This window comes from Erigeron canadensis, chromosome 5 (assembly GCF_010389155.1).
Source record: "Erigeron canadensis isolate Cc75 chromosome 5, C_canadensis_v1, whole genome shotgun sequence".
In the NCBI taxonomy this organism is placed as follows: domain Eukaryota; kingdom Viridiplantae; phylum Streptophyta; class Magnoliopsida; order Asterales; family Asteraceae; genus Erigeron; species Erigeron canadensis.
Genome location: NC_057765.1, coordinates 33,847,258 through 33,869,311, shown reverse-complemented (window position 1 = coordinate 33,869,311; position 22,054 = coordinate 33,847,258). Strand labels below are relative to the sequence as shown.

Below are 22,054 nucleotides of genomic sequence, written 5' to 3'. Positions count from 1 at the left end.
CTTTAATACCTTAAATTTTGTAATTTATTAACTCTAAATAACTTAAAACTTTCCATATTTAACATAATTTTATAATCTTTATGGAGATATATTATTTTATTAAAACACTTTTAACAAATGCCGATAAGGCACTAGTTAGAAAAATCATATCTTAAATAACATTGTAACCTTAGGCGTAATTGTCTTAATGTAATCATGGAAATTTTTAAATTGGAATTTTCTTGGGCGTTAGGGCGATGACAATGGAACTCATACCACACCATTCAACTCATAATTTGGACCAATCCTTTTATAACATTTCAATTTCACTTTTTCAATCCACGGTCTCCTAATTTTGTTGACATCACCAACCCACATTACATCTCAACCACAAAATATTTATTTAATGTTTAGAAAAAATTTCCACATTTTTAATGGTCAAGATTTGTTTTCAAACCATTATGGACTCAACCAATCCCCAACCCAGTATGGCTTCCAAACCCATGAATCATCAACCCATGCCCAACTCATTTTGGGTACAACCCATGCTTCAACCCACATTTCATGTCAACGTCCGCCCTTAATTTTATATCTATCGGCAAAATATGTTCGAAAGTACCAAAACAATCACAAATGTCATGTTAGATTCAGATTCCAAAGATATAAATTAAAATGAGTGATAAAATTACCAATTTTTAACAATTTATAATAATACATGTTTTATATAGTTGTACATTATGCAATAAAATATGTAAGTATGAAAATCAGATTGGATGTGTTAAAATAAAGTAAAAATCATTATAAATTTAAATTTTTTACCGTTGTAAAGACGCTATTGTTTGTTTATACACAATAAATAATGTATGTATAGTTGTATTTCAAGAAATTATCAATTTTTCACAAAAATAGAAACTTTTGCCAAAAAGAAAATTGAATTTATCACCCATACATTACCCAACATATATATGTACCACCCTTTGAAACAGAAACATATTCTCACTCTAAACAAAAAAGAAAAGAAAATTTTGTTAACAAGAAATCAAAATCTAAAAAAAAAACCCAGATCAAGAAACAATCTAACAATGCCAAAGAGAAAAACTAACACATCAAAAAATGCTTCAAACACCAAAAAACAAGTAGTTGGGGAAATAAGACAAAAGGCTGTGAATGTAAGTTAATAATGAGCTGTTTTTAAAAGTTTGTTTTGTTGTTTTTTATGTTTGGTTAGTTTGTTTGTTTAAAATTGTCTGCTTTTTTTGTGGGTTAGGTTGGAAATGGAGTTAAAGAGAAGCAGCAGCAGCAGAATTGTTGCCATCAGTGTGGTGACAAGGGTAAAGATGATGTGATCGACTGCAAGAAATGCGGGTCGGAGCGATATTGTGTCCACTGCAAGAGTATATGGTAGTAATTTCTAACTTTGTGTGATTTTTTTTTTATATATAAAGTTATGAACTTTGAACAAGATGTTGAAGGTTAATTAATTTATGGGCAATTGTTTGCAAAAGTTTCATAATTTGTCACGTTTTGCTATAATATGTTTCAAAATTTCTCATTTTATGTATCTGGTCGCCCCTATTCATTAGGTTACCAAAATTTATGGGTAATTGGTTGCAAAAGTATCATAATATGTGATATGTCACGTTTTGCAACCGAACCAAACTGTAAAAAGGAAGTGATAATCATACCATACGTTTGATAAATCTACCACTACTATGCATTATATACTTGTACTGTCTCCGGTGGGGTTATGTAGCGGATTAATAAAACTTGGTGGTACAAGTATTGGCTATTTCATGTTACTAGTCTTAAGTAATTCTTAAGCTTCTTATTATGCTTTGTAGTTTGTACATTTGGCATATTTAGCTTGTACATTGTTATTTTTACCTTTTCATATAGTCAAAATTTTGAACAAATCATTAAATGTGACTTCTTTGGCCTGTTTAGAAGTGGTTCCTTTTACTCTCCTGGTGCTATTGGGTTCTACACTTGAGAAAATAGTTTTGAATACATAATATAAGTGAACTATGTTTGCCTACAAATCACCTTGCTTTTCGAATTTTTCAACGGATGCTTCATAATGTTTAAAGTTATATCATTAATGACGCGCAGCAAGTATACCAGTGGTGCTTTGAGTTAGTATCCATGTTATCGACTAGATTGACATATTGCGTAGCTTCTTTGGCTCCCAATTATTACTTTAAACAATAACTGTTGTAGGTATATTGTCTTGCAGAGTTTGTATAGTTTTACATATATGCTTTATCAGTACATAGTAGTATTCTTGTACAAGTTTGATACAACCTGTTATCCTTGACATAGGTACCCCGATGTTTCCATGGAGGAGTTTGCTAAGGCCTGCCCTGTTTGTTGCAATAATTGCAATTGCAACACATGCTTGCGTGGATTATCTCTTGAAGTTGGTTTCTATACACACTCTTTAACATTCTTAATTAGTGTAAGTACTGATAACATGTTTGTTCAAAGTTATTGCAGGTTTTGCCGGGGTATTCTTGCTCCGAACCTGATAAGATCCAATACTCCAAACAATTACTGCAGCAAGTCTATCCCCTTTTGAAAAAACTATATGAAGAATCCCAAATCGAGAATGAAATAGAGGCTGAGATTAAAGGTTAGAATGAGTTTGTTTGTTGCATAATTTCAATATGGGGGCCAATCTTTAGTTCCATAGTACCTTAAATGACAACCATATTTAAGTATCTTCCATATTTATCTTATTTTGCAGCATCATCATCAGATGAGAAATCGCAGAATTATGAATTTGAAGTAGCTGATGATATAACTTGGTAAACATCATGAAATGATATCATCATATGATAATTCTCGCTATGTGGTGATTATTACATATATTAAAAGCTATCTCTTTTGCAGTGACAATTGTGGAGCATATTTCTTTTGCTTCTGTGGAAGTTGTACGCAGTGTGGCTATGACTTATGCATTGCATGTTTACATGAATTGTGTGATGGAAGCCTTAAGTGGAAATGCAGGGCAGATGGTAGCATTCCATGCCCACCCATAGATCTTGGTGGTTGCGATAGTGGAAAATTTAAGCTGAAACACGTAATGCTTTTTGAAGATGTTGAAGAAATGTTAAAGAAAGCACAGGGAATTTATGAAATGATTGGAAGTGATGATATTCTCGAGACTTCAACAAAGTGCAGTATCTGTTGTGATTCTTCTAATAATAATATGCAAGAAAAATCAAATGCGAACTGTTTGTATTCTCCAAGTGCAAAAGACATTCAAGGTCAAGATGTGAAGCATTTCCAGTGGCATTGGTCAAAAGGTGAACCCATTATAGTGAGTGATGTGCTTGTAACTTCTTCAGGGCTAAGTTGGGAGCCGATGGTTTTGTGGCGGGCTTTTAGTGATATCAAAAATAGTGGTGATCGCCCGCGTGCTTATAAAGTGAATGCATTTGACTGCTCGAATGGAAAAGAGGTCAGTAAAGTAGTCTTGTGTTCTTATTTAGGCATGATATTATTGTTACCCAATTTACTCTGTTTATATTTTTCATTTCGTAATGAATCCTTTCGTTTTAGTTCATTTGCAAACAAACTTTCACTATCAAGAAATAGATGATATGACACCATCATTTACATAATATGCAGGTGGCTGTTTATCTTCACGATTTCCTAAGAAGATACTCAGAAGGTGGATTCTATAGGAAAAAGAGTCCCACGCTTCTGAAGTTGGAAAATTGGCAGCCACCTAGCTTATCTCAAGGAGAATGGCCACGGCATTTTGCTGAATTTATAAGCTGTTTGCCCTTCAAAGAATACACGCACCCGCACAATGGTTACTTCAATGTTGCTTCTAAATTTCCTGATGTGTCCTCAGAACTAGACATGGGTCCAAGGATGGATATGGCGTACGGAGTGGAAGAAGAGCTGAAATCTGGAGACTCTGTTACTAAGCTTCACTGTGATATGTCTGATACCGTAAGTTCTCTTATATAATGGGGTGGCTAAATTAGGGAATCGGGTAACAACTAACTAGTCAAAATCAGTAGATTTTTTTAACAGGATGAATTGGGCGGACTTGAAACCATTTTTGTCCAAGCTTTTCAAATTTCAAAGCTTTTGAAATCTATATAATCACTGTATAAAATGCATTTATAAAGTCACAATATTCCATTAAGTATCCACTTTCAGAATAAGATGATGTACCTGCTGCAACTTTAGATGCATTTGACTCACCTGTTTAAATAGTTATGCCTTCGTAAGCATTGTGTGTGAGTACAAGAACAGATAAGGTTGCTATTAGTGTCTATTAAATATTATTTTTTTCTATTAAAATGCTTTTACAAAACTTGCAGGTGAATGTACTGACACATACTAAATCTGCTTACAATTTATCTGCAAAGCTCAACAAGAAAAATTCGGGGAAACGGAAGCATTGTGACCAAGATAGGGCTTCAGTGTCCGAGGAAGGTGACTCGATGGTGGAAGGTGCTCTGTGGGACGTCTTCCCGAGGCAAGATATAACTAAACTAAAGAAATATCTATGGAAACACTCGGCAGACTTTAAGCTTGGTGATTGTCCCTCAGCTGAGAAGGTAATTTATAATTTTCCAAAGGTTGGCATCTTCATTTAGTTTTCTAGTTATAGGTGGCAATTTAGACCCATTCACTTATGAATGCCTCAACGCACTTTATGTTTTATCATTAATGAATCAAATGGATAAATAAAAGGATTAGCCTAAAAGAAAACAAGTCAAAAAGGTCTAAAGCCTCCTAATGTGTTTCTAATAAATAAAACCTTCTTACTCAAGTCCTTTAATTCAAGAATTAACTTTTATGATCATTTTTTCATTTATTTTTTAAGTCATATTGAATTACCGTAGGTCCCCATCAACCGTTTTAATTTCATATTCAACACGCTTAACTATTTTCAAAAGGAAAGATTAAAAACTTGGACAAAACCTGTTTCGTGTCATCAGACCAGAGCTGGAACTACCCTTTTTGACCCAATTATCAACTTGCCGACCCCATTTGTTTTGCCATACATGATGTTGTTTTTGGTCACAGCTGACACCATACTTAATGATACAGTTCTTGTAGTATTATACCAGAGCTAGTTTCCTTCCACTTGATAATTATTGTGATACTGCAGGTTTTTTTCCCAATACATGACAACAGCTTTTACCTGAATACGGAGCACAAAAGAAAGCTCAAAGAGGAATTTGGTATGCGTTTATTGGTATCTTGCAAATTGATCATCATGTAGATACATACTTATTGATCATATTTTTTATGCTGATTAGGAATCGAACCATGGACCTACAAACAAAAGCTAGGTGATGCAGTACTTATACCAGCTGGGTGTCCGTACCAAGTTAGAAACTTGAAGGTAAGATAGAGATCATAAATCCATTTTATTCCAAAATTAAAATAAGTGTCATTTTCTAAATTTTTCTGTTTTTCTTAATGACATTTCATCCTTGCAGTCGTGTACGAAGGTTGAACTGAACTTTTTTTCACCTGAAAGTCTACGCTCGTGCATCCTCATGCAAGGAGAACTCCGTAAACTGCCCAACAACAACAAGGCCAGACAAAAAATGCAAAATGTAAAGTATTCAAAATTTCAAATACTTAATAATAATAAACTGGTGGTATGCCTATGTGGCTATGTATTGAGTAGGTTGCAAAGAAAACAAGCCAGAAGGTTTTGACGTTTGGGTGGGCCGCCCAGCTTGTCAGAAACTTGGCAATTGTTAATAAATCCGAGCTGAATTCTTTTATGTTATTTTATATGAATATGAGTTCATATGAGTCATTCTCCTATTGAGTCTGTAGGAATACTAGAATCTGAAAATATGAGTGTTGAGCCAAGGCTCTAACTTTTGTTTACTTCGAGCTTAGCAGCCAACCTCTGGCTCATATTTAATGGGCTGATTAAACAGGTTGTCGTCTGTCTATTATATAACGTCCTCGTATGCTCTACAGATTGGCAAAATGATGATTTGTGCATTAAAGCGCGCCTTGACAGATATATGTTCAAAGGGGCCCATTGATGATCTTCAATTCCCCAACGATCCTGAGATCAATATTGGTATGTAAATCAAAAACTACCTTATCTTTTAATGGCCTCGTGTGGTTGATTCTTATTAAAAGGCGGAATTTTTGACAATTTGCTTATGAATGGGTTGATTCATGTTATGTTAATATGATAAATCCCTAACAGCTCAAACAAAAACATTAAATATAGCTTAAGTTAGAAGGGGCTTAAAGTTGCCAAAAGCCCAAAAGTCCTTGTTTTCTATCTCAACCTTTTTTTAGGACTCATTCTACCAACAAACAAGTGTAAGTTAACGCGTACACCCTCCTAAACCCTTTGATGTCAAAGTTCATGGTAGCAAGACATAATTTGGTCATTATATAATTTTGCAACCATAATAAACTTTCAAGTTAGCTACCAAACCTTCTTTAACATTTGGGAGAATATGTAGTGGGACAACTTGGCCCAGCCTTTTATGACCTTAGCCAACCACCTGACCCTGCCATTTCATTTACCTCTATTCTGATAGCATATTAAACTCAGTTTCAGATGATGGTGAAAATAATTTCAATCACAGAGATGGTTGGATGGATGATTGTGAGACCGGGGATATTAACCATGATGATCTGCGCCAAGAAATGGTTTCAAATGAATGGATCATCTTAAGCAGTTCGAGTTCTCAAAATGAGTCCCCATCGTTGCACACTACAGACCATGTAGTTGATCAGGAGCCAGCCTCCAATAAAAACGCTACCGAAACTGAAGGAACATACAGGGGACATGCAGTTGGAGTAGCAGAAAAAGAGCTCTTAGAGGCTTTCGAGCTGCATTACCCCAACGCATTCAAATGGGCTAGAATTGGCTCAGGATCATTCTGGCCCGCAATATTGATAGAACTATATAATCTCATCAAAGTCATTTCGGAAACATCAGTGGAAGAACTTGTGGATCAAGAGCAAATCACTAGACTTGAAGATCAAGTAAGTGGACTAAAAATTGTTGGATTCGATTTGTCATGGATAGAGAAGAGGCTACATATGGTCAAGGAGGTAAGGTTTGGAGATTACCCGTTAAACCAAGACCTTCTTGAACTACAAGAATCCATAGCATCACTCAAGGAGGAGATGAACGAGAGACAAAGAAAATCCATTGAAGCTCAACTATTGTTTGAAAAGGCTCAGATCAAGTATGCTGCTGCTAAAAAGGCTAGAAACAAGCTACACGAGATGACACAGAAGTATGGAGACGGGCTTGTATTAGCTGGTCGACTTGGTTCTGGCATGTTTTCAAGTAGATAACAACAACTAAAGACCCATTAACAGTTCGGTTTGAAGATCACATCACCAGAAATTCCATCTATCGTTCAGTTTGTTTGTTTATGAACTTTGATACATTCAATGTGTGACTTTCACCATATTTTTCTGTTATGATGATTAAGTATAATTGCCAACTTGTATAATTGTTCGGTTTTTACGATATATCCTTCAAAACTTCAATATGATACAAAGTGACAGTATAACAGATGTAAACGGTATGACACTCACATGATATGTATGTTAAATATGCACCAATTAAAAGAAGTGTGCGTGCCACATATGTTTTTACTTTTAAATACAAAATGTACTCCGTTCATACATAAATAACTTATTTCCCTGCCTAATACACAATGTTTAAAAATTTAAAAGTTAACGAATTAGAATAAAAATGATTATAGTTGGATATATATATTTATATAGATCAAATCTTGAAGCATTAACCCTTACTAAAGTTAAGTAGTCATGATAAACCCTCAAAAGCTACTTACGACAATAACTAAACGAAACCCATGCGCCATACGATGACGATGGTTGTGACGGGGGCGACGGGTAGTGGTGGTGGCGACTGATGGTTGCAGCAAATAGTATAAAAGTAATGTAGTCATTTTTAAAACAAAGGGTTAATTATTGTAAGTTAATTTCATTAAGGTATATTGAGTATTCAATAGCCTCATGCACAATGTTTTTTATATTTATTAGAGATTTTAGGTATTTTAAAAGAAAAATAGTTAGGAAGAGAAGCGAAGGTGTTTGTTTTTATATATGAATAAAGATGGTATGAATGATCCACTATTAATGAAAATAATACGAGTAGTATTATTAAAGACAAATTTCAAAAAAATCATTTATGAAGTTAATGTCACACACTGACATATGATTTAGACCAATAATATTAAAATGTGTTTTTTTGCTTTTCTTAATTTTAATAGTTAATCATAAGTTTGTAAAAATTTATTAACCGTTTGTTTATCACTCATAAAAAACAAAAGTTGGTTTTCCCAAGAGAGGACAACAAAATATTATCTAAATCTAAATAGTTTGATACAAGTAAAGGGTTAGAAATGAAATTCAAAAAGACAAATGGATAAGACATTGTGCTTTAAAAATTAGGAATGGACAAAATACCAAAATAACAAAATCGATTATTTTTGTATGGGTAATGATTAATCATCCTAATTGGTTAGCCTAAAAATCTTCTTAATTAATAAGATCGTGACATGTGAAAAATTAGAGGTGAGATTAGGAAAGAGAATTAGTGAATTACATGTGTTAACAAATGGATATATTAAGAGGATTTTTATGAGGATTGATTAGGATGATTTATCATTTTCCTTTTTGTATAACCTGAAAAAAACCTCATATATTCCACATTTCACACTCTCAAATCAATGAAAAATTGTGTGCCGTTATAAAATGCTTTTAGGCAACTAATAATGCATGTGTATTTCGAAAAAATATCATTTTTATAACGAAAATAAAAACTTTTGCCAAAAAGAAATATGATTTTATCGCCAATAAATTACCCAATATGATATATATCTACCACCCTCTTAAGTCTTAAAGATATACTCTCACTCTATTCCCTTAAACAAAAGTAGAAAGAAAAGTTTGTTTAAAACAATTACTGTACAAGAAATCAAAATAAAAAGATTAAAAAAAATTAACCCAGATCCAGAAAGAATGCCAAAGAGAAAAAGCACATCAAAAAAAATTTCAAGCACCAAAAAACAAGTAGTAGTTAGAAAAACAAGACAAAAGGCTGTGAATATAAGTTAATTAAGAAGCTGTTTTTAGAAGTTTGCTTTGTTGGTTTTTATGTTTGGTGTTGTTTGTTTAAAGTTAGCTTCTTTTTTTGTGTGTTAGGTTGGAAATGGAGTTGAGCGAAAGCAGCAGCGGAAATGTTGTCATCAGTGTGGTGACAACACGGGTAAAGATGGTGTGATCGATTGCGAGAAATGCGGGTCGAAGCGATATTGTGTCGACTGCATGACTAAATGGTAGTAAAATTTAACCTTGTGTTGAATTTTTTTTTCATAAAGTTATCAACTTTGAACAAGATGTTGAAGGTTTAGTACTATTTTATGAGCAATTGTTTGCAAAAGTATCATTATTTGTCAAGCTTGTAGTTTGTTATATGAACATTTTCCCTTCTTGTTATATTTACCCTTTCATAAAGTCAAGATTTTGAACAGATTATTAAAGGGGTGTTTGGCCTAGCTTTTATTTTTTTGCTTATGTTTTATAAGTAGCTTTTGGCTTTTGTTTTTTTTAAATAAGTTTATAAGCTATTATTCTAGTGTTTAGATTAGCTTTTGGCTTTTGAAAGGAAAAGGAAGGGAAACTTTTAGCTTCTATTATAAAAGCTTTGGTTTTTACCATCTTGAAAGTGGCTTTTATAAGCTAAAAAAGCTAAAACAAACAGTTAAATGGCTTTTGTTGTGGAAAATAAGCCAAAAAAGCCATAAGCACTTTAAAATAAGCTAGGCTAAACACCCCCTAAATGTGACTTCTTTGGCCTATTTAGAAGTGGTTCATTTTACTCTGCAGTAGTGCTAATTGAAGACTAATTTTGATTTGGGTTGTACATTTGAGAATATAGTTTTGTACACATTATATAAGTAAATTATTTTTTTTGTGTACAAATCACCTTCTTTTTAGAATTTTTCAACTGATGATTTGTAAAGTTTGAATGATATCATTAAACATTTAAACTTTAACACTAATGAAATGCCATGAGTGTACCTGGGGTTTTTTGAGTTAGTTTCTATGCTATCGACTAGGTTGACATGTCGGTAACTTGTTTGGCTCTCAATTGTTACTCTAAACAATAACTGTTGTAGGTATAATGTTTTATCATAGTTTGTATAGTTCTTACATATATGTTTTATCAGTAATATTAATTTTCTGGTACAAGTTTGTTACAATGTGTTATCCTTGACATAGGTACCCTGATGTTTCAGAGGAGTTTGTTAAGGCTTGCCCTGTTTGTAAAGACTCCAACAAAACTGTAGAAACCGAAGGAATGTATAGGGGACATGCCGTTGGAGTGGCAGAAAAGAGGCTCTTAGAGGCTTTCGAGCTGCATTACCCGAACGCATACAAATGTGGTGGAATTGGCTCAGGAGCATTCTGGCTCGGAATATTGAAAGAACTGTCCACTCTCATTAAAGACTTTTTGGAAATATCTGTGGAAGAAGTAGTGGAGCAAGAACAAATGACTAGACTTGAAGAGCAACTAAGTGGACTCAAAAATGTTGGATTTGATTTGTCATGGATTGAGAAGAGGGTAAACATGGTTAAGGAGGTAAGGTTTGGAGATTACCCGTTAAGCCAAGACCTTCTGGTACTTCAAGCATCCATAGAACCACTCAAGGAGGAGATGAACGAGAGACGAATACAATCCATTGAAGCACAACAATTGCTTGAAAAGGCTCAGATCAAGTACGATGCTGCTAAAAGGTCTAGAATCAAGCTACACGAGATGACACAGAAGTATGGAGACGAACTTGTAGTAGCTGGTCGACTTGGTTCTGGCATGCTTCCCGGGTACTAATCTTAAGCTTAGAAGATATTTTTTCTTGAGTTTTGAAGGTGGTAACAACTCAGTAGTAGTTTGGATTGAAGATCACAAGACCAGATATCTCAACATTCAGTTTGTTATTAACCGCATACAGTAGTAGCTTGAACTTAGCTAGCACATCCATCCAACCGCTATTCCATCCCCATTATCCATTGAGCCCGCCCTGAATAAACCCCCTTTTGCCGGATTAATTCTGATGTAATCATAAAAGGCTTATATATTTTTCAATTATGATTGAATATAATTGCCTACTTATATAATAGTTCATTTATAACGATATTTTGATCCTTTATTTATTTTATGTATACATCACCCTCCAGGAGATTTGAACCCAAACCCAATGTAGCTTCAAAACTTAAATGTGACCTAATGTGAGTATAACATATGTTATGGGCTCGTTTTGTATCAAAGATTGAAACACATAAAAAGCAAAACACTTTGACACACTAAAATTCGGACTTGGTTTGGTTTCAATACAGGGCGCTCACGCTCATATGTCTGTGATTATATATATGTTGACTAGGATGTTACCCCTGCATGTTGCAGCAGGGTTGATCATCTTTTTGTATAAGCAGTAACAGCCTAAAATGATTGAAAAAAAAACATTGAAAAAACCGCATAAAATTAATTAAAAACTTTTTATTGTTCTTTCTTAAATTTGTTTGTCACTCCAGCATTACCTTTTTCAATTATCAAGTTAAGTATAGGGTTTGATCACCAGTGCTTTATTTTCATATATATACAATCAGCCTCCAGGAGATTTGAAGTCTTGGCCCCAATATAGCTTCAAACTTAAATATGATCCAATGTGAGTATAAAACATTTATGGCCTTGTACGTTTTGCATCAAAGATTGAAAACACGTAAAAAGCGAAATAAAGACCTTAAAATTGGGGCTTAGTTTTATTTCTTTATATTACAAGGTGCTCATTGTCTATCGGTACGACAGGCACATGATAAGTATGTTAATAACTTAATATGCACCAATATAAACAACCGTACCACGTATATTTCTATATATATATATATTTTTAGAAACAAAATGTACTCTCTTCGTACATAACACACCAAAAAAATGGCTACAATATTAATTGGTAAAAGTAAATCATATCTTTATGGATAATGAAAGTAACAACTTATTTTAATAATAAAAATCTATCTTAAAGTAAATAAGTAATTTTTTCTATTGGCCAATAGTAACACTTTTGTTTTGTTAGAGGAAAAATACATATATAAACTAATTTAAATGACGACATTGCATTTTTAAGTTTTTAACTAAAAACAAAATCTCATTAATTTTAACTCAAGTAGAATTGCATGGACTGAAAACATAATTATAACTATATATCATTTTTTTCACAAGAAAGGAAATCTATGCCAAAGACAAAATTCACTCTGTCAACCTTTATGTAACATTATAATCGTAAGTTGTAGCATTTACTCACTCTAAAGAAAAAGAAAAAGGGGGAAACCAGTTCAGTCATTTAAACAACAACATAATAAAAACAGAAAATTAATCAGAGTATTTAATGATCTGGAAGGATATCTGATCGAAGAAATTAAAATGACACGAAAGGGACAAAAAAAAAAAAGAAAATTTAATTTGATACTAGCTTCAAAAAGTAAATAAAACAAGTAAAGAAGATAAACAATCACCACCAACTATTCTTTGACCACTATGTTTACATTCCTACTCCATTATTTGGTTACATGCTAGTAGATTCAAAAGGCATCTATTCACACATCCCATTTTTACCCCTATCATACGGCCCGTATTGAGCTACTCCATGGGTCGTATGAATATTTGACAATCTAATAATGTTATCTTAACACCCTCATATAACTAGTATTGAAATACAGAATACATTTAATATGTGGTTGTTTGAGATAGCATTAATTACATATTTGTATCATATCAGGGATGTTTGCTAGCAAAGAGGAATGTTCCTATAACACATTAACATGGCCCACTCAAAATGATTTTTGATGATATTGACTCTTGAGTATTGCCTTTTGGTTAATAGATAATTTAGTATTGATATGACATGCATGGATTATAAAATCTTGATCAATTATCTACCTCAAATCTCATGGGCTAGAAATCTAGAATAGGCTTTTTCTCATTATGGGCTAAAAGGAAAAACACTAATCAGCATGTGTCTTTTTATATATGCTCTGTCTAATCATATGCATTCTTAAAAGCCTAAACGTGTTTATATCAGATTTACATGAAGATTGAATGTTGATGGGAAATGATAAGACAAGTTTAGGAAAGAGAATTAGTGAAATCCACATATCACCATCTAATAGTTTTAGAAAGATTTTTAGGCTAATCTTTAGGAGGATAAATCATTTTCTTTTGTAGATTATGCATGGGTCAATTACTTGATATTGTAGAGTTGGGAGTTTGAAAAAAGCTAAATTTTAGTAATGTATCTCGACCTTTTTATAACGAGTTCATATGAACCGTGCTTATTGTCTAAGATTAGTTATGTAGGAATTTTTAGTAACTGGTTAAGCTAGACTGTTAGTGGATGATGGAAATGATTAATTGATTTCCACGAAGGATAGTAAAAGGAATATACTAGATGAACGGAATCTTTGAATGAATATTTCCTTTCAACTATATCAACAGTATGTATTCAAAGGTTATCAGACGATTCGTAACTGTTCACACTTTTACCTATATTTTTTCATGCCAAATCAGCATCACCTTCTCAGTTTTTTCACCTTCTACTTTTTTCCTTAACCATTCACCTATCATTTGGTCCCCACTTTTATTTAATTAAAAACACAATACATTTAATCAATATGTAAAAATGGATCACACATTTTGTTTTTTTAAATAGGTGATTATAATCACCTTCCTCCCTTCACCTTCACTCATCACCTACACCTCTTAACCATTCACTCTTTTTACTTTTACCTTTCACCTACTTCTTTCACCTACCTTTACAAATGGTCTTATGTAAGAACGAATAATTAGAAATTAGCTTTAGATAAGCAAGTTTTATCAATAATTCGTCATTGTGCTTGAGATAAGCAGATTTTATCGATAATTTAAAAGTGGGCGATTCCGTTAGTTGGTCACATAAAGAAACATTATTTTATAAAAATTAACACATTTAAATGTTTTTTAAAGGAATTATATATAAAAATAAAAAATAGAAAATACAAATCATAGTTTTTGGGTGTGTTTGCCGAGGGTCTTTAATCCCAACTTATGCTCGGACAACTTTTGGCAAACATTTCCTAAACTTTAGGCCTTTTTAGCAGTTTTGACAGCACCACCATATCACGTTTTGCAAACAAAAACTTAGTTTTAGTGTGTATCAATGAAATACATAAATATGATATAAAGTTGAAATTATAATATACCTAAAAAAAGCAATTAAATTTAATTTTTTTCACAAAAACAGAAAGTATGCCAATTTTCAGTGAAGCAAAGCACATTCTACATATATGTACCATCACCCTCAAAACACATTCTCACTCTAAAAGAAAAAAGAACAAATAAAAATATATCCATCACCTCAAAAAGAAACCTGATCAAGTAACAACCTACCATGACAAAGAAAAAAGTAGCTAACAGATCAAAAAATGGTTCATCAAAGACTAAAAAACATGAAATGAAAAAAAGAACAACGTTGGTTCATGCTAAGACAAAAGCAAAACAGCTTAACATGAACAGATGTTTAAGAAGAAGAAGAAAAGCAGTGGAATTTAACATGGAAACAGATATTAATGTAAGTAAAGTTTTTTCTATTTTTAGAAGTTTTTTTTGTTTCTTATGTTTTCTTGAAATTAAAGTTGGTTGCTTTTTTGTGTGCCAGGTTAGGAATGGAGTTGAAGAAGATCAGAAATGTTGTCATCAGTGTGGTGAGAAGGGAAAAACTTGTGTGATCGACTGCGAGAAGTGTGGGTCGAATCGATATTGGGTCGACTGCAGGGCTAAGTGGTAGTAGTTCTTAACTTTGTATGAAATTTTTTTTCCTTCCATGAGCTACAAACTTTAACTAAGATATTGAAGTTTTGGTAGTATTTTCCAAAAGTTTCCTAACTTGTTGCATTTGGTAATGTCGTACATTTGGTTATAACTTACACTTTTGTTAATGTGTCCGTCGTATAAGTTGTCACGTCATCAAAACTGGTAGGGCATTAACAAGATAGAAGTTATAGGAGGCAACCACATCAAATACTACAAATTGACTAAGTTGAATATATGTGAAGAACACTCGCTATCTCCTGCTATAGTCTATGTAATTTATAATTTGTTGATAAGGTTTGTAGCTTGTACATTTGGCATGTGCAGATTGTACATTATTAATTTCACCTATTTATATTTCATATTTAAAAAAAGAAAGTAAATCAGAAGGAACCCTTTTAATCCTTTGTACGGCATTGGTAGTTTGTTTACAAATTAAGATCATCAAATGTATGTAAGAATCGTATAATGTGACTTCTTTAGTTCTTTGGCCTATTCTTTGTGTTGCCGATAGTTAGCTAGTTCTGTTTTAAGAGTTTTATGCATTTAGGATGGATGTGATTTGTGTACTGCAAAAATAGTTTGAACACACATAATATATGCTATGGACTATGTGGTGTTGTACTTTAAGGAAACAAGGGAAAGATTTTTCATGTACAAAACGCCTTTCGTTTAATATTTCTGAAGATGGTCGATAAAATTTAGAACAACGTCAATAGTTCTAACATTAATGAAGTGGGACAAGTATATTAGGAACCAAAAGGAGTTACAGTTGATCAATGGTCTTTTGAGATCTGTTTTATCTTTGGGTTGAATTTCTTGTTATCGATTAGGTTGAGGTATCCGTAGCTTGTTTGGCTCCCAATTGTTACTTTCAACAGTCATTATTGTAGTTTGTAGATACATATTCTTGTTTGGCGTAACACATAATGTCTTATGCTTGACATAGGTACCCCAATGTTTCTGAGGAGGAGTTCATTAAGGCCTGCCCTATTTGTCGCAGTATAGGCAGTTGCAATACATTCTTGCTTGGATTTTTAAAAGGGCCCGTTGATGATCTTCAATTCGCTAAAGTTCCTGATATCTTAAAAGGTAAACAAACAGAAAAAAAATTCACAACTTGGGTCTCATGTGGTTGATTTTAGAGGTAGCAATACTGACCAATTTACTTATTAATGGGTATATTAATGTTTTGTTCTCTAACGGGTCAATAATTTTATTATAATTTTAGCCTTATGGGAAGAAGGATGTGTAGGGGTTGAAAGTTGCCAAAAGCCTAATATTAATGTGTAAAACCTCCTAATCATGTAAGCATACTTGACATACATACAACTTTTTAAAGGACTCTTATTAAGTTTGGAAAGAAAAAAAATCAGGACAACTTCACCCAACATTTTCTGACATGTTACCCAACCCGACCCGACCATTTTGACACCTCTATTTTCATTATGATAACATGTTAGAATATGTTGCAGGTGATGATGCAAATATCTGCAATCACAACAACGGCTGGTTGGATGAGAGTGACGCTATGGATATTAGCACTGACAAGCTGAACCAAGAGCAGTTTCCAGATGATGTGATCGAGATAAGCAGCAGTACAAGCATATCTAAAAATGACTCAGACCCACTCCAGACCACAGACAATGTGGTCGATCAAGAAACTGACTCCTTTGAAAACTCTAATGAAACAGAAGGAAAGTATCGGGGGCATACTGTTGGAGTGGCGGAAAAACAGCTGTTACATGCCATCGAGCTCCAATATCCCGAGATGTTTAATTGGAAGGGAATTAACTCAAGACCATTCTGGCTAGATGTTTTGAAAGAGTTGTGTATGGTAATCAAAGGTTTTTTGGATACATTACCGGATGATTTCACGGAGGACCAGATCTCCAAACTTCAAGAGCGTCTAGGGGAGCTGAAAACGACTGGATTTGATCTGTCATGGGTAGACAAGAGGCTAGACATGATCAAAAAGCTGAAACTCGAATATGGCCCACTGAAACAAGACCTTGTGGTAATGGAAGAGTCTATACAACTTCTGCAAGAAAAAGTGCTTGAGAGGAAAAAACAGTATATGGAAGCTCTTGACATGTTGGAAAAGGCTCAGTCAGAGTATGATAGTGCTAAAAAGGCTCGAGACGATAAGGAAAGTGAGCTGAGACAGGAGCTTGGAGATAACTATGAGCTTTTGTTAAATGGTCCCCTTGGTTCGGGTCTGTTGCCCAAACCAACAGATTATTGAATTCTTAACTTACAGGTTTTCATTACAAATCATCAGAGACGGATATATTTGACATGTTATATTATTTGATGGTTGTCGTCTTATCGAAATGTAACAACAATTGCACATTAACCAAATCTGATGTTGAAGACTTAATGATAAGATAATCCAAGATAGCCATCATCAAGTAGGTATTAACTAATCATTTGAGTCAGAATTTTCCTTTTTTTTTGAACCCCCGAAGCAACAAGTATAAAATTTCTGCACATCTCCCTGCCATAGCTCCACACCATATATCTTGCAGTAGAACAGACCACTTGCTTACACTTTTTGAAACACTTTTGGGAGTATATCATTCTTAAAATCCTTATGTATGAAAAAAACATCTATGATACATATGAAGTTTTAGGAAACATTGTTTGAGTGCAATAGTGGATCTGTACAAAGCAGGTAACCAATCCATCCATAGAATTTGTAATTCTTTAGATGATTAACAAAGGAAAAAAGAAAACAAGTAAGCTACCACATCACTATCTTCTCCAACTACACCTTTTTTAACAACCTACTTCGAAGACACCGGTTTCTTGGTGACGCTTTCTTTTTCAATTACAAACTAACATCTAAATATAACACGCATAAAGTCAATTTAGCTTACATTTTCTTTATCTTCTCTCTAGTTAAAACACACAGACTTTAATAAAAAATGTCATGATCCCACTTTGTATAAATTCTCCACCCATCCGGCCATCCTAACATCTCCATTAATACAAATACAAGATGCCCACTACCAAGAAATAGATGCACAAAATTTAGGAAGTTCAGCTTCGTTTACAAGTTATTCAGTAGCTCTAATGCTCATCGGAGTTCAGATATAATGAGAAACAAATAAAGACTTGTATATAATCACGGATAAATCACCAATCTTCAAGTTATAAGCTCTTAAAGGGTGTCATTTCCAGCTCTTGCAACATCTATTGCTCTATTTCTCCTTCATCACCACTACTATCTCCAAACATTGAAGCCATTTTCATGGCCAGATTTGCAGCCATTTCCCTTCTCTGAAAATCAGGCATCAACCTTAAGCTATCACGCATATTTCCAATCTCAGACATCAACTGTTCCATATCCTCAAGTTCAAAATGTGCACCACCCTCGTCAACTTCATCAGGTTCAAGCAGTTCAGTAATTGCTCTTTCTCTTTCAATTTCAATCTCTTCTTGTACTTGTGACTGTGATTGAGATGTTGATGGCTGTGTATCTATCCCAACCGATGCTGTATTATTTGTTGATGGGGTGTCAATGGTTGCAGAAACCCATACCACATCTGTATCATTCCACGGTTCTACAGATTCAGCCGATAAAATTTCATACTCGAATTCATACTCAGGTTCTTCATCTGACGAATCTATGAAGGAATGGAAAGAACAAGTGGCTTGGTAAATAAGATATAGAAATGTTATCATGAAGTATTACAAGTAACCAAATGGGTGGATCGGGTGAGTTGGGTAAAGGGTCAAAATGGATACTTTTACCAGGTGGGAATGGGTCTAGCTAGGTTAACCAAAACACTTTTTGTCAATGAGTAAAAAAACAACAGTCAAAAAAGGTTTAATAAAAAGATTTTGGTATTAAAGCGTCAGGATTGTATCACTCTTCCCTATTGCCACATCAATATCGCACACCTCACACTATTAAACTATCTGCAATCCTATCCATAAATTACTAGGCCCATTCCCAAATAACTTAATTAATTTTGATAATAATTTATTTATCGTAAGGCATAACAAACCAAAATGCTTAATGTTTTCTAAAACTTTATAATGTAGAAAATGGTCAAATTTCGAGTCAAATAAAATAAACAGTAAAATATTAAGAAAACTATGTATATATTCTGCTAAGCTCGGCCATTAAAGACAAACATAACCAAAAGAAAGGGTTTCTTTTTTTAACTAAAAGAGAAGCCATGTGTGAGGAGAGGAGCGCCAGTGCACCACACATTCCTGTGTGAGAGAAGTCATTAACATGTGCCTCCTCGGCCTATTCCGGATGCACTTATGGACTAAAAATGGGAAATTCTTGACTTGTTTTCTTTCTACCCCGACTCATTTAACATTTTAACATGTATACAATATGCAAAGACAGCCTTTTTTAAGTAAATTAGTTGAACTAGCAATATCAATAAAGTAGCAAGGTTGTGTATAAACCTTCTTGTTCAGGCAATGAAGGTTGTTTTATAGTATCACCAGATTTCAAGACCATTCCAGGCCACATATGAGCAGAAAGTGCCCCAAGAAGTCGCTCAACACCCTGTGAATCACCATCAACCGACAAACCTGGGATGAAATTTCTTACATTTGTCAAACTCATAAGATCAAACCTAAAGAAAAAGTAAGTTAGGATCTTACATTTGTCAAACCGAGGATTTGACGCACAAGCTTCAATATATTCAATGTTATGCTCCAAGCACCATTCCATACAAGACCTCTTAATCTCCAACAATGATGATTCTTCATCTCCCAGTAAACTACTTCCTTCAATTTCAGAAAAACCAGATTCCGCTGACTCATCAAGATTGAGTAGACGTCTTCTGTATTCAACATGGGCTGGGTGACCTGGAACAAGATCTGCTTTGTTTCCAATGCATAACAATATGTCAAAATTCCGAATATCATTGTGTGAAACCCATTTCACAAGTTCGGAAAATGAAGATAGCTGCATGCAAATTTAGAGAAACCATTAAAATCATACGATTACAACTTTAGAATAAACTCATACAAAGTGAAAACAGCAAGGCTAACATTATTGAGGTCGAAAACCATCACCAAGGCTGCCACTTGATCAAACATTGGCATCCCTGTGATCGAAAATTCCTTAGATAAATGAGCCATCCACATGGATATATCAGCTGTGTAATACTTTGTATTGATTGTCCACCTGAAAGTCCACATAAAAGTAAACAATTTTAACAATAATATAAATATCACAGCATCCATCACGTTGCTTTAGATGACTGATGTTAGTGTTTACCCGTAAGAATGAATGACTGAAGATGAGTCAACATCATCTTCAAAATCTAGAGATAGTAATCCTACATCATGAGAGTAGATATTGATTTAAAAATGCACTAAGAAAAATTTATATAATTCTATTTAAAAATAAACATACTCCCTTAAAATAGGAGTTTCTAAATTTTTCAAGGACAAATGTCAAAGAATGGCAACATATGCGATCATGGTCACTTTTGTTTAGATATAACAAGCTCTCTTTAGTTCCATGATGGTAATGGAAGTATAAACATAGTGACCAACTGACCATAGTAGCAACATTGGTACTTAAATGAACATACTGAAACGGTAACAAAAAAAGTATACATACGACATTTTCTTTTTTTTGGGCAAGGATGTGATCCTCAGAAATAGGGGAAACATCAGCTGTACATTGACACTAATAATTTGGGATTTTAAGTTTTCACTAGGTGAAATCAGCGAGTGCAGTTGTTGGAGATTAGTCCTGACTAAACTAATACAACTCATAAGCAAAGTTTCATATACCAAGTCCAAACGACCTACGCAACACTTAACCTAACATGTACAGATGTGAACTGATTAAGAGCTAAATCAGTCGTCAATAACGGGTAACGGAGGAGGTTTTCCCTGGCCAGGTTGCCCAGGGGTGGTGAGTCTTATTACTCGGATGCACACGGCTAACCGGGGTATGCCCATGACCGTTTTCGACCATTTCCCTGGCCACCCCCAAGATATTTACCTAGGGAGATTTCAAAGTGGAGACGTATTATGAGAAAACAACACGCCCAACCACTATGCTAATAGGTGAAGTGACAGGTCAAAAGTTTTTCTTTAATAACAAGACATGGACCATGGGATAATGAGAGTGGTGGAGGAAGTCGTAGTTTTTAAGGAGCTTCACAGCTATACGTTACAGAGACCATAGCATTTGGCAGACAGTTTTTGATTAAGCCTAAAATCCTATAAGGTTGAAGTTTAAGGCGCACTAAATCCCCGATTTCAATCACTAAATATAGATACACCATCTAAAATCTCTTCAATTCAAACAAACGAAACGTCTTAACATGATCCTTAATCTGATCTAAGTCTCAAAAAAATCTATGATCCCTTCAACTCGTCACGCCATTTAAACGAGGGAAATCATTTTGTGGATGCAAAATAATCAATAGTGGTGAGGCAGTAAGTTTCCAATGGTTTTTAGCAAAACTAAGATATATATCTAATTCCAAAATCACCGAAAACAACAACTAAGTCAACTGATCACACACCGAAATCATTTCTAAACCATTTTGTTACCAAAGTAAATAATCTTAATTCTAGTGTGCAGTAATGAAAATCAATCAAAAAACAGAAAAGTGTGAGAAAGAGTATTTAGAAATTACGAGAAAGAAGGGTGCGTTTGCCGACGGCGGAGGAACCAAGAAGGAGGACACCTGGTCTCTTTGCTAATAAATCTTTATCAGTAACAACAACAGCTTTACCACCACCGTGATCCATCTATTCTTTTGTGCTGCTGCTGCTAGTGTTGTTTAGGGTTTTGTGATCTGGATGGATGGATGGATGGATGGAAATAGGGGTTTCAGCCAGTTATTTCATTTCAATTAATCAGTGATTGCCCGGCAAGACCAAAACTCGCTGGTCTCCGTTTTCGGTCCCGAACATATCGGTGTATTTCTTTTCTATGGATCGGATCCGGTTCAGATACTAGTTAAATTTGCAACCACTTTTTGATATACGGATCAAAAAGGTATCAAAACTTGGAATTTTCTATCTATTTAATTGTGTAATATAAGTTTATAAATTTTTGCTTTAATTTGTAAAGTTATTAAGTTTGTTTTCTTTAGTTAAGCTTCTTAGATTCTTTCATGTTTTATACGTATTGCTTTATTATCGTGGCATACTCGTATTAGAGACGATGAGTTTGTG

At 34.0% G+C, this 22,054-nt stretch overlaps 3 protein-coding genes across 4 annotated transcripts; 2 read left to right on the top strand and 1 right to left on the bottom strand.

The window, feature by feature from the left end:
* Window positions 1–996: 996 nt before the first annotated feature.
* On the top strand, window positions 997–7,476 carry LOC122600681 (lysine-specific demethylase JMJ25-like). Its single transcript, XM_043773435.1, has 13 exons — window positions 997–1,148; window positions 1,247–1,380; window positions 2,299–2,395; window positions 2,464–2,608; window positions 2,723–2,783; window positions 2,869–3,439; window positions 3,610–3,939; window positions 4,317–4,556; window positions 5,114–5,186; window positions 5,265–5,350; window positions 5,448–5,567; window positions 5,947–6,052; window positions 6,542–7,476. The coding sequence occupies exons 1-13, from the start codon at window positions 1,062–1,064 to the stop codon at window positions 7,294–7,296; spliced, it is 2,805 nt and encodes a 934-aa protein (XP_043629370.1). The 5' UTR covers window positions 997–1,061; the 3' UTR covers window positions 7,297–7,476.
* Window positions 7,477–8,889: 1,413 nt separating this feature from the next.
* LOC122600958 (MATH domain and coiled-coil domain-containing protein At3g44800-like) lies at window positions 8,890–11,171 on the top strand. Of its 2 annotated transcripts, none has more exons than XM_043773736.1 (2): window positions 8,890–9,311; window positions 10,258–11,171. In XM_043773736.1, exons 1-2 carry the CDS (start codon window positions 9,301–9,303, stop codon window positions 10,865–10,867), a joined length of 621 nt encoding a protein of 206 aa, XP_043629671.1. In that variant the 5' UTR covers window positions 8,890–9,300; the 3' UTR covers window positions 10,868–11,171. The 2 variants fall into 2 exon arrangements, with proteins under 2 accessions (XP_043629671.1, XP_043629672.1); XM_043773737.1 differs by having other exon boundaries at window positions 8,893–9,311; window positions 10,275–11,171.
* Window positions 11,172–17,738: 6,567 nt separating this feature from the next.
* Window positions 17,739–21,815, bottom strand: LOC122599526. Its single transcript, XM_043772052.1, has 6 exons — window positions 21,511–21,815; window positions 20,130–20,190; window positions 19,901–20,036; window positions 19,508–19,814; window positions 19,307–19,435; window positions 17,739–18,507 (listed from the first exon to the last, which is right to left on the bottom strand). Exons 1-6 carry the CDS (start codon window positions 21,623–21,625, stop codon window positions 18,074–18,076), a joined length of 1,182 nt encoding a protein of 393 aa, XP_043627987.1. The 5' UTR covers window positions 21,626–21,815; the 3' UTR covers window positions 17,739–18,073.
* Window positions 21,816–22,054: the final 239 nt, after the last annotated feature.